At 37.6% G+C, this 13,719-nt stretch overlaps 2 protein-coding genes across 3 annotated transcripts; both read left to right on the top strand.

Moving 5' to 3' along the window:
- The first annotated feature begins 413 nt into the window (after positions 1–413).
- Positions 414–9,463, top strand: LOC139132901 (zinc finger protein 43-like). 2 transcript variants are annotated; one of them, XM_070699258.1, is made up of 2 exons: positions 414–551; positions 4,345–9,463. In XM_070699258.1, the coding sequence occupies exon 2, from the start codon at positions 5,293–5,295 to the stop codon at positions 6,958–6,960; it is 1,668 nt and encodes a 555-aa protein (XP_070555359.1). In that variant the 5' UTR covers positions 414–551; positions 4,345–5,292; the 3' UTR covers positions 6,961–9,463. The 2 variants fall into 2 exon arrangements, with proteins under 2 accessions (XP_070555359.1, XP_070555358.1); XM_070699257.1 differs by lacking the exon at positions 414–551 and adding an exon at positions 2,239–2,394.
- LOC139132678 (kelch-like protein 24) lies at positions 4,445–5,092 on the top strand. The gene has a single exon (XM_070698945.1). It carries the CDS (start codon positions 4,445–4,447, stop codon positions 5,090–5,092), a length of 648 nt encoding a protein of 215 aa, XP_070555046.1.
- Positions 9,464–13,719: the final 4,256 nt, after the last annotated feature.

Below are 13,719 nucleotides of genomic sequence, written 5' to 3'. Positions count from 1 at the left end.
CATGTTTTACTATGATATATAGTGCCAATAAAGAGTTATATTACCAACCTTTCTTTGCAGCTTTGGTGTCTTTGCCTTATGTTAGCGCTGGTTTTGTAACGATTTCTTTTTTTCGTACGTCCTTTGACAATTTTTAGCGAAGTTTTGTCACTGTGTTGCGTCTATTATCTTACCAGTTTGTTGCGTAATTCGCCAAGGCAAGCAAGGGTAGTAATTTAGTCTATTATCTGATGAGTTTGAGTGCCTAATTTGCCAAAGTAAACGAGGTAAATTACTAATCTGTGGACGCAGTCACCAGATTATCACCGGATTAACTTTGACAGAGTCAACAACGTACGCACCAGCAAGGTATAACTGGTGCGTTCGTTGTTGACTTTGTCAAATTTAATCCGGTGATAATCCGGTGAGAGCGTCCACAGATTAGTAATTTACCCTTGATTACTTTGGCAAATTAGGCACTCAGACTCATCAGATAATAGACGCAGCATGTTGATAAAACGTATACGCAAGATTGTCGAGGGCAGTGCTAAGTTAAGACCGAAACACCAAAGGTTGGTAGAATATATCTTTATTAGCGATACAACGAAACACCTACCCACCCCTGGGGACGGACATGTAGACAACCCCCTGTGGTTGCACGGTAATTTTGTTCCTGTTACTAGAACAAGTGTGTAATTTGCTTGCTATACTATATCATTCCATAAAAATATCTCAAAATTAAAACTAAGTAATCTTTTGAAATTGAATTAGGTAGAAGAAATCCTAAGATACCAGCAGACAGTAGATTTTGCAAAAAGTGCCACAGTAAAGAAATTGAAAATGAGATGCATTTTATTTTTGAATGCCAGTTGTGTAACAAAGAAAGAGTGTCTTTGTTTAAACGCTGTAATTTACAAATTGTTGATGATGACATAAGAGGGTACATGTACTTTGCAATCCATTATAAATAGTTTGGCCTTTGGCATATTTCTGAAGAAAACTATATTCAAAACCTAGTTATGTTTCGCCAGTACTATTTTTCTCTTTTGTATGATTATAAAATGTTTTCTGTATTGTGATCTTATTTAATGGCTATTTTCTTTTTTTTTACCATACTGTATCCACAGAAGATAAGCTTATGATAGTGTACAAAATATGACCATACTCGAACTTGCTGAAGACAGGTTTGTAAAATATAACCCTCCTCTCGATATAAACATGGAGGTAGAAGGAGAGCTCTAACTCTACCTCCATGACAAATGATAAATAATCTTCTGGCCAACCACTTTATGTTACTGTACATGTAACGAGAGTTCCGAACAGTGTTCGAATCAATGTGTTCATGATGTCACGGTTTGACCCACTTATCAATAACCTTCAACGTGTTGACCTTACGATCTGGGGTCAGTCATCCTTTTCCCACTCTATTTCTCTGTATAGATGAGACACGAACAAATTGCCATCGTAAGCAAGGGTGTTCGCATGTTTCAGAAAGAAAATAGCCTCGCATTCCGAATCGGACCAACAAGAACTCTGGTTATGAGTAATCGGCGTCACTTTATCATGGAGACCATACCATATTCCATACCTTCCGAACCCAACGGAACGGCCCGAATGACACTGAAAATAGGCCCGTGAAAACTGATGAGTATTGAGAAGCGCTAAAGATGTTAGGGTACTGACTTTGCGCCAATGATGGGCATGGACGTATATGCAAACACGATGAATCCTTGCCGGGAAGCGTAGCGCTTCCGTCCATGTACATGCAGTAACTAAACCACGTTCGTATGAATCCGGAAATGTTCGGATGCTGAAAAGCAAGCCATGACGTCATCATCACGTGAACTTCGAGTAAGAATCTGATTCCTACTCTAATTCCAAATTTCTTCCTCTGTGCAAACCAATAACCATAGGTACCAATTAACATCTGATACGTATCAGATGAATTTGATGACTTATGGCAATCTATAAAGGTTTAAAATATCACTTTGAAGTATCATGCTGTGGACACACGGGCTCAAATTCAGGGGCCATGAATTACGAAAAACCAAGCTCGTTGGGGGCGTCCTAATTTTCGATATTTTTTCTTTTAGCACAAAACCTCGTAAATTTTTGAAACGTCTACATCGTTGTAGCTAGCAACCAAATTAATCTGAGCATTTGTGACAATAAATGACAGCTAAAAGAGGATTTGCAGTCATCTTAAATTGCAAAAGGTGTTCACGCATCTTGGTGACTTTTGACCTATTCGCGCGCCATCAGCGTTGAGCGCGCGTTATCGTGTAGTTCACAACTGACCGAGCGAGTTTGCGGAACAAAATTTCTTCGTATATTTCGGACGGGTCGTCCACTGTTGGTGTTTTATCTCAAGCGTTGATTTGAGATGTAATGAAAGTATCATATCACGGATTGCAAGTAAGTTAATATTTGGTATGGTTGCATTTAGCGAAGAAATTTCGAGCCGTAATGAAAGAATAGGATCGCAGAGCACAGCTCACAAACGACGGTTGTGCATTCTCAGACTTGAGCACGCCATTCAGCCAGCACCTGATTTCATCTTACGCGTATATGAGCTTTTCCTTGGCCAGAAATTATCTTTTTTTGTAGAATATTGGAAAATACAAAAGTGGCGAGGTGTTTTAGGGACTGTACTCCACAGAAAAGTAGATAGAGTCGTTCTTGCATGGATCATGAACTCCAATTCAGTCGCCCTTGCTCTCACCCGGCAAGATTCTTTTGAAATTTCAATCCAAATCAAACCAATATAAACGCATAACTAGGCTTTGGACTTGTCAAGTTATTTATCCACATACCATCTTTGAATATTAACACTGGTGACGCGTACAAGCGGCACATGAACGAAATCCTTTCTCTTCGTGGTCACCCATGGGCAAATATGGCCGCCAGTTCTGACTTCAGTACAGCTGAAAATTCCCTGTCAATTCCTTCATGGTGTAAAGTGCGACGGTACATCTGTAACACCATGAATTTGGTCATACTGTTTTAAATTTTAGAAAGTAATGAGTAGCATATAACAGGTGGTTACAGTAGAACTGAAGATGGACGCAATGTATACATTCTGGTAACCCCTTTAGCTGATCATAAGCAAATCATATGTTTGTACCATATGGTTTATGCTCATACAAAGCATGAAACACAAGATATAACCTAGCATGTCAACTTGTATTGTGTAGTTTCACAAAGTTACATGCATTCTCCAAGATGTGAAACGCTAATAAAGAAGTTCCATAATAGACACAAAATCAACTTTGCGAGATTACTTGAGATTACTACTAATACTAGTGCTTTTTTTTTTATGGTACAGTGCGTACTGCAATGTTAGTCAAATTTTGCATGGAACAATCTTGGAACAGAGCAATTTAAAAAAAACACTTTTACCAATCCATGATTTCAGTCCATTCAAGAAACTGAACTTACCCTTACATCTTTGTTTGATACATTGTAAAGCAATACAGATATTTGGTATGCAAAAAATTTTATTTGAAATGTAATAGATCATTCTCACATAGATCTGCTTTCTTTACAATTTTACTGCAATGGACTGAAGACCACTGCTTGGTAGTTAAAATATCAAGTTAAGATGTGTTTTTCCCCAAATAAGCAGAACATTAGCGAACACACAAAGAGTAGACTTAGATTCTTACTCATGCGATTTCAGTTTGTGTAGTTTAGGAAATTTAAGAAGTCACATTCTTTTTGTAAATAGTAATTTTTGATGTTGTTGATGAAGTTTATTTTTAATCCTTTCCCTGCCAAACAGTGAGTATCACTTCCCTCACTGCAAAGTCAGTAAAACCATATACCAGTACTGTACATTTTCACCCACCTGGCTTGGTATGATATTGCAGCTTTAGTCTGTGAAAATCATATTGACAACGTCTATGTTTTCAAGGGCCTTAAAAATTCAAATGTTCAATTTTTTTGTTAAAATGCAACAGATTGGACATCTTATGCTTGACTAGTTCTTGCAAAGCACCTCCCAAAATATCATAAATTAAAGCTCAACAGAATTGAATCATGCTAAGACTAACAATACCCATAGTTTTTTACAAGTGAAACCTAATATTCAAACAAAAAGCAATTTGCATTTTGGCAGATGAAATTACAGAGTTTGAAATTATGATTTTAATGTCTGTGCCAATCCATACACACTACCATTATTAAAATATTTTGGTTCAAAACATTCAACACTGCTTTTGAATGTCTTTCGATTTATGTTCATTGAAACTTGCAAGTGTGATTGATCTACGATTATGTAGAGAGAACTTTTTGCTGAGTCTTTACTATAAATAGAACAGTGTATCATAACAAGTCATTTAATCAATGGGCATATCTCCATTACAGGTTTGGATTACCCTTGGAACAGAAGTACAGTACACTCTAATTGGTGTCCTCCAAGAGAAGGAGCAATATTGGTATTGAACTGTGAGAGTTGGAAGACAACATGGCATCATCAATACTATCTGCAGAATGGAAGTACAGTAACCCAAACCATGCCGGCGCTGTCTTGGGTAAATTAAATGAACTGCGTTTGCAGGCATTTTCCACAGATGTAGTACTCTGCATTTCTGAAAAGCAATTCCCTTGTCACCAGGTTGTGCTGGCAAGCTGCTGCAACTTCTTTATGGGTTTCTTCTATGAGAAGACTCAAAGCCAGGAGACGGCTGCAATGATGCTTGAGGATATCAACACCGACCTCTTTGAGCTCTTTCTAGAATACTTGTACACCGGAAGTGCCAAACTTACTGCTCAAAATATCGATGATGTTCTTAAAATAGCTGAACGCTTTGAGGTTGATTCCCTTGTCCAGGGATGTAAGGAGTACATGCAGAAGGAAGATACCGACAGCCAAAGATCAAAACCTGCAAAGAATGCCATGCAGCTGTTTTCAGAAGTTGGAGGGAGTGCTGTTCCAAGTTCAGAGTGTGATCTCAGTGAAAAGTCCAAAGAGAGAAAAGACAAAGAAGACAACAGCTTGAACCAGATGGTGGAAAGGAGGCACAGAAGGCTTTGTTACCAGACAGTGAAGAGGCTGCTGCAGATGGTGAAGAGGATACAGGTGAGGTGCGCCAGGAATCGGAAGCGAGATTAAATGAAGAACAAGATCATGATTACTTTGGTTCAGGTGGTCAGAATGCTGGTCTTGATCATGATTATGGTGGTGGTGACGATGATGATGATGATGAGGACTATGACATTGCAGGCAGTGATGCCGATGACTCTACAGTTTCTGTAGCAGAGCCTAGAGAAGGGAAAAGAAGGAGAAAACAGACACCCCATGCTAAGTTGTACATGGAAAGCCTGAAACGCAGCAACAGAAAGGCAGCTCGCCCAAAAGCTCCAAAGATGTGTGACAAATGTGACAAGACTTTTACCACCAGTTCAAATTATTGGAAGCATATGAAAAACATTCATAAGGTATCTTTTGCAGACGTCAAAGGCAAACCTGGTAAAGAGAGTGTTGCAAAGAAAAGCCCCCATGCCAAGTCTGATACCAGTCACAAATCTTCGGAATCCTCTGATGGAAAGGTGGAGTCGCCAGCCAAGCCTGCCAAGGCTGCCAAGCCAGCAAAACCAGCCCAGGAGGCAGAGGCTACAGAAAAGCAAGAAGAGACAGAAAAGGCTGGAGCAGAGCAGAAAGAACGAAAATTCAAATGCTCACACTGCCACAAATCATTTCCTTCAAATGAGGGGCTTATTAAACATGAACGAGTTCACACAGGGGAAAAACCATATGAGTGTCCAGATTGCAAGATAGGATTTTCGATATCGTCAAATTTCTACAAACACATGCGCATGAAGCATGGTGTAGACACAAACACTGCACGCATAGAAATCTTAGGAAAAACGGCAAGTGGCTCAGGATGCCGGCAACATTTACAGAGGAAGTTGCGCGATTGTGCACTTTGTGGAATTTCTTTCAAATCTGTGAAAGGTTTGAAGCAGCATATTCGTGAGATCCACCCGAACGATTTAGATTCATTCAAACCGCCAACTTATAACTGTGAGTTCTGCGGCAAGAGTTTCAAGTGGCACAGTGCCTTGAAAGACCATAGAAATGTCCACACAGGAGAGAAGCCGTACAGTTGTAGTCTGTGTGGGAAACGCTTTAAATTCAGCCAGAGTGTGAAGTTCCACAAGAAACGTGTCCACGAAAAGAGTCGTCCTTACAAGTGCCATCTGTGTGACAAACACTTCAGTGTCTTGGCTAACTTGAAAATGCATCAAGTTTGCCATACTAGGGAGAGACGCTTCCTGTGTGATTTGTGTGGCAAGGCATTTGCATATCCCCAGAGCTTGGCTCTCCACAGGAGATCCCACAACGCAGAAAGGACACTGCAGTGCGACATCTGTAATAAGAAGTTCAAGCTGAAGAAACAGTTGATGTCGCACAAACAGTATGCCCATATATCTGACAAAGTTCCATGTGAAATCTGTGGGAAACTGTTCAGCAAGTTATACATTGAAAAACACAAAATTCACCATATGACAGAACCCCAGCATGAGTGTGATGAATGTGGAAAGAAATTTCGACTTCAAAAGGGGCTGAAGACGCACAAGCAGACAGTCCATAGCTCTGAAAGACCTTACGTCTGTGATATATGCCGCAGAAGCTTCAAAGATCGTTATCTCCTCAAGAAACATCAGCTGCTTCACTCAAGGCCTTATTCCTGTGGAGAGTGCAAACAGGGATTCAACACTTATGAAACACTGGAGAAGCACTTGAAGACGCACAAGCGCAAACACAGCTGCAAGAAATGCTTCCACAGTTTCAACAGAATGGATCTGTTGGAAAAGCATCTGAAAGTATGCACAGTTGTAGAGACAGAGAGGTGTACCCCACAAGTATCAGCCAAGTTGCTGCACAGCTTGATCAACAGACTGTTGCACAAACCTCTCCGCAGACTGTGCCACAAACTGTTCCACAGACCGTTCCACAAACTGCTCAAAGCATACTGAATATCATTCAGACTGGAATGCAAGGCCAGGGTGATCAAACTCACACCATTATGATTCCAGTACACACAGATATAGATGTCATTGCAGCTGTAGCTAGTCTTCAGGAAGTTACCACATCAAACTAGTCCCAGGCTCATTTCCAACTGATGCATCTTTTATCATTAGCATATTTGTGATGTGGACTGTGGATTTTAGTTTGCTTAATCAAAGCAAACCGGAATTTCACATCTCTGTCACAGTCAAGTCAAAATTATCAAGAACAGCAGAAGATGTGTGTGTAAGAAATGAAATCGCACTGAGCTGTTCAAGGCTATGACAAGTACAAGTTGAATGTTTGACTGTTTTTATGGACTGTAACAGAAGGTCTAGGCCATTTCCAATTTTGAAACTAAGGGATGCTGCCAGTTTTCATCCTACCCTTCATCCATACATGCACTTGACTGTATCATTTAAAATGACTCATGATACAAAAGAATCAGGCTACTCTTGTAGACAAATTTTGTAAAGTTTATCAGTCTGATCAGCAACATTTGTTGCTTCTACCGGGCAAGTACAGTAAGACAGTATTTGGGAAGTCAGTGTTGCTAAAATTCAATAAAATGTCACAGTAATAATTGATGTATGCAAAGATATGTATATAAGATCTGATTTTGACTTATCAGACTGACTTGATTAGTTTAAAGATTGTATTTTTTATTTTTCCAGGCAGTGGCAGAACCATTCGTGAACAGAAATGACAGAGATGATTTCTGTGAGCATACATTTAGGTTCTCCCATGCCAGTTTGTGAGTATAATAATCTGTAACCCAATTGTAAATTTATATTTTGTAAAGTAGTGCACTTAGTAAATGCTTTTGATAACTTTTCATGGCTCTGCCAGTTCTTTAACCCTTTCACCCCCAGTTCCCTGTGTAGAGGTCCAACTTTACCATAGAAAAAAATGGATTTGGGACAAACCATGGTGGTGAAAGGGTTAAACAAAGGCTCAGTGAAACTGTTGAGGTATAATACTTTTCTTGACATCAGACTCTGTTCTGAACAATTTCCATTGATTCAAGCCCACTAACCTGAAATTACTGAATATTTATGGAACAATAGAGAAACTGCCATATGCTAGTCAATCGCGATGCACAAAAAGCAATTTTCATAAATATTGGCGTGCTTTTAGACATTGACAATGGAGGGAATGTTTATGTTTCAAGGTTGTATATTATTTTTGTCATTTCCAAGATTACTGCACAGGACTTTATCTGTATATTGAACTCTTCAATAATGTATTTCACATGTAAAATGAAAGACATCAGTGTTTTTAATGGTAAGAGACAGTGTGCTCTGTACACACATAAAATGAAAGATGGATGTTTTTAATGGTAAGAGACATATTGCGGTGTATATTTGATAGTAATTAGACTCTTCCAAATTTTTGTTGTTCATGCTTAAGGTTAATATTAGGTAGAGGTTATATAAGAGATGGACTTTCCATGTTTGAATTTTCCAACATTAGAATATGAATTTGAGTAATGTCAAAGAATGTATTGATCTTTTCCCTGCACTTCCTAAGTGACAACTATATAGATCACAGTATGCTTTTACTCTGGCCAGTTTTCACAGTTTGTTTTATTGTTTTAACTGAAATGCAGTTTTGTGTCCTAATATTATATAGCCCAATACTTCTGAAGCAAATGATTTTATGGATAACTTTGTTATTAGGGAAGGTTAGAAGACGCAGTTACAAGTCCCAGATCTATTCAGTTGAATATCTGACTGTTACTTTCATCAAGTGTAAATGAAATTTCATAGGGAAGTAAACCACACCTTATATGTCCTTTGGATCTATGTCCATGAAAATTGGCCGTCATAGTCTTACTTATCACATGCATTCACGGCTTTAAACTCCTTTCTGAATAAATACCAGGTTAGCTTCAAAGTTAACTTCAAAAGTATACACAACTGTGAACAGCTCATACCACTGGTTTAACAAGCCAGAAACACAGTTTGGCTGAAGTGATGTTGGAATTACAGTTTAGTGTTCTTGAGTATAGGTTGTAGAATTCAGATTTTGTTTCCGTAGTTGAGTGTAGTTGACTGTTTAACCAGGCCTCTGTGGTTGGACCATGACACCTGATGGGGACAAATGTGACTTATCACCCTCTCAGTATAATGTGTATATTTCATTGAAGATCAATCATTCTACTTCGAGGTACAGAGCCACAGTGGTACATATTAACATATTATTTCTTTAAGCAGTTTGGTATTGGCTTCAAAGCCTTGTTTCTAAGGGATTCAGCTTACAGAGTTAGATTCAAGCTGGCATATATAGACTGCTAGTGAAATATACACAAACTTACGTTTGAAAATACTGTAGTTTGAAATTTTGGGACACATTTCACCACAAGTTTGTTAGAGATTGAAATTTGATCATTTCAAGGGAATGCAATTCGTTTTGTTTTTTTGTAAGTATGGTATAAACTTTGAGAAATAAATGAATTCTTCAAACTGTCAATGTTTCTGTATATGTGTTTTCTCAGCATGAAGAATGGTATTTTCATTTTGTTTCACTGGCAGAGATGTATCTGCAAGATACTTCCAAATGCTTTCCACTCTCACTTTATCTAGAAAATAATTTCAGATGGGTATCATATTGCCAGTAGAGTAGTCAATTCCCCTGCACAGTTTAAGCAGTGTAGCCAAAATGAATTGTCCATTTTGTACCACCAAGCAAGTTTTGTATCAAGCACCAAAACATATCAATCTTGAGATTAATATATTATACACACAGGCCCCACTCAATATCATATTAATCTTACAGGAAAGTGATTTAGTTGATAACAATTTCTGTTGAAAACAAAAGATTGACAAAATGTTCATGAGAACTTCACACTTCCACTAATGTTGGAATCAGGGGTTGAGAAGAATGGCTTTAAAGTTACTGCTATGAGTCATGAAGATTGAAAAAGCAAACTAGTAACCATGTGTACCAAATTATTTCTGTACATATTATCTTTGTTTCAACGTCTCCGTACTGAATTATGCTTGACGACCCTATACACACTGTACCCAAGCCCACCTTCACAAGATTCCAGTCTTACAGTGATATAATTGCCTTGATTTTTGTTTTATTGTTGTTCAGATATATCTGGAACAATGCAACTGCTAGCTGTTTTCATGCCAGTTGATAAATTCATGAATGGGAATGCACAGCGCCCTCTAGAAAGTTGGTGTTCAATACCTTGATATATATGGGGGTTATCTTTACAACTATATCATTCCAAAAACACTCCATATATCAGTTTTTCTTTGTGTAGCCTTGGTATGCTGTTCCTGACAATCTGCAATGATGACCATTTAACAATCCTGTAAGATCACTGAAAAAGACTAAAAAAGATAAAAACAAATTTGTTTAAAAAAATTCACAAGGGAATCTGTAGAAGTTTCATGTATCAAATATTTTCCGTATGTGCCATTTTGGCATTTTGTAAATTCAGAGTTTGATACAACACAGCATTTCGGGGACAGAATATGGGAGAGAGTACAAAATTCATTCATATTGAACTGGTTGTGACTTGATTCATGGATTGAAAAGTAAGCATACAACTTCGGGGAGCAATTAAAAACTTGTCTTTCGAAATCCGAGGCACCATTTTATTCTTAAGGTATCAAAGCTTTGATACGCTTATGAAAATGAACAATGGTTCTCAAGACAAGAAACTGTTTGAGTAGTTTTCAAAATCCAATATTATGAACCTGAACCCTGTCATTCCCATTCCAATAATGGGTTCGACCGCAAATTTGAAAACAATTGACATGCATGCAAATCTGGCAGTGGAACAGCTAAATGTGAGAAATTACATCAAATTTAATTATAAAAATATTAAAAAATAGAAAGATCCTAACATGACCTTTTGACTTGGATTATAGGAAATATGGAATGCTTCTTTAAAAAATCTTCATTGAGAAATGCATAATCAGAGTGACTTTCAGTTGCTCACGGATGAGCTGTGGTACAGACCTTCGTGGAGATCCGGGGGTGGAGATTTACTTTGTAACGCCCTCTATGGCATTATCGACCTTTCCTTTGTTTGAAAGAGTACGGTCTACCACTCCAAAATATTGGTCAGTCAGTTTACCTAAGGGACTGGTCAGTTCTTCTTCGGCCTGGGGGGGGGGGGGGGGGGGCGGTGGATTATTTTTTGCCGACGTCAAAAAGTGGCTGACCCCCCCTATTCCAAATTTTGAAAACAGGGTGACCCCCCCTATTCCAAATTTTGAAAACAGGGTGACCCCCCCCCCCCCCCGGCGCGCGACATAGGTAAAAGAAAAGGTGGACATAAATTTTATATATATATATATATATATATATATATATATATATATATATATATATATATATATATATATATATATATATATATATATATATATATAATTATATATATATATATATATATATATATATATATATATATTTATATATATATATTATATTTTACAATTTACATACATTTATATTTTACATAGTCATTCTATGTTTTAATGAAATTGTTGACATGTCAGTTGTAAGATAGGAATTTCAAAGTGTCAATCTTAATGTTTGAATACAGTACATTTTCAATGAGCTGTATTTTGAATGAGCTGTGAATGTATTTCACACTTTCTATGCTTAACCAGATGTCCTGAACTGTTGTACAGAAATGGATGTCAATCATTAATATCAAAGAGGAAAAAGCAGTGAGTTAAAAATTTGATTGGTGTTAAGACTTGCCAACCATCCTACTAAATCTCCTGAGGAGCCATAGAGAGCTTTTTTAGCCAAATCTGATGTATACAGTGTCTGAGAGGACCTTTTCTGGTAACATTGAAACCATAAAAGCACAGCTAATAATGACAAAAACTGCCTTCTTTAACGTTATTTTGTTCACAACATTTTTCTATCTCTAAAATAAGTCATTCTATCAAATATATATTGTATTTGTGCATGTTGCTTTCTCATACTGAATTCTCATAGAGAGAACAGAAAAGTATCAGGAATTTGTCATCCTTTTCATATGAAATGCAGATTTCATAATGGTACACTTTCACTAAGCAAACATCAAGATATCTCTGATTTATTTAAGTATGGCGCCCGAAGGGCGCGCCGAAAATATGAAACATCCTGATATCTCTGATATATATGCCTTGTATATTAAAGTCATGCACCTGAAGGGCATGCTGAAAAATGTCTGATATATTAAAGTAATGAACTTGAAGAGCACGCTGAAAAATATTGAACATACAGATATCTCTGATGTATGTATGCTTGATATGTTAAAGTTGGGCGTGCTGAAAATATGACTGATTATTAAAGTTACGCGCCCGAAGGGCGCCGAAAAATAAAACTGAATGATGAAATTTGTGGCTGACACTAGCATTTTAGGCAATGATGAGCCTGTGTCAAAATTCAAAAACACACTGACCCCCCCTATTGGGCATTTCAAAAACATGGTGACCCCCCCTATCACCAAAGTCAAAACAGGGTGACCCCCCCCCCCCCATGAATCCACCGGCCCCCCCCCAGGCTGAAGAAACTGACCAGTCCCTGAAGTATTGATAACATATGGTGACGTTGACACACAGTCAGCTGTAGTTTGATACATGGGGGACGCCCCTGTAAGCATTAGAAAAACTACCATCTTTCTAATGCTTACACAGAGACCTTTGCCATGTATCAAACCACAACTTATTGAGCAACAGAAACCATGTAGTCTCTCTTCGCTATAGTTGTAAAATGAAGCTGAAAGTCCCGAGAACGAAGCTTAAATCATATGGAGATCTCTCATTCATGTACACTGCTCCTCTTCTACGGAACCAACTTCCAGACGAAGTTTCCTGTGCTCCAATTGAGGAAAGCTTTAAGTCTAGACTCAAAACCTACCTAATTAAGAGAGCTTATATTGTGATTAATTCTGTTAAGCGCCAGAGAGATGGATACTAGGCGCTCTTTAAATATTGTTATCTATCTATCTATATATCTATCTAAGCGACCGTGGGGTTGGGTGACACTACATGCATGTCTACGTATAGCGCCCTCTATAACAATAGCGTCAAACAGTTTGGCTGTAAACTGGGTGGGGTGGTTGAAAGAACTTTGTCAATGCAAAGAACAAAAATTTGATCAATTTTTTATCAATAATGCCAAATTATATTATAAAATGACAATTATCATTATGATAATTTTGAAGCTAGCAGGATAGGTAATTGATACAATTAGCTTAAATGACACCATAATTTCCTGATCAAGGATCCCAGCTGTTTAAACAAGTTCCTTCTACAAATGTCAAAACCATCAATCACTTGAATAGTAAATGCCAACAACAAACTAATCAGCGGAAATGACACTGTCAATGTGTTGACATATTGCCTTAATTCACTTGCATCTATTACTATGATGAAAACTAAATTAATGGGTGAATAAATACTGACTAGAAAGCATTTTAATAACAAGTAATTGCCACAAAAGAATTACAAAGTTATACAAACAGGCTGAATGTGTGTTAGTTGGCTGACCTTGTCAAAGAAAATTAACAAATTATTTTCTCACTTTTGTTATGATTCCAATCACACACAGCTCTCTGTGAAGCTGAAACAGGGGAATACTCCCTGAATTTTAGGAAAGAGATAACGTGAACAAAAATGGTTTATTTTGTGAATATTTTATTAGAAAACCAAACCAACAATATAATACAAGTTTTGAAGTCAATGTAAATATATTTCCAACCCATC

The sequence above is a fragment of the Ptychodera flava genome, chromosome 5, assembly GCF_041260155.1.
Source record: "Ptychodera flava strain L36383 chromosome 5, AS_Pfla_20210202, whole genome shotgun sequence".
In the NCBI taxonomy this organism is placed as follows: Eukaryota; Metazoa; Hemichordata; class Enteropneusta; family Ptychoderidae; genus Ptychodera; species Ptychodera flava.
Note: the sequence above shows the minus strand (reverse complement) of the source record. Positions and strands in the feature narration are given on the sequence as shown.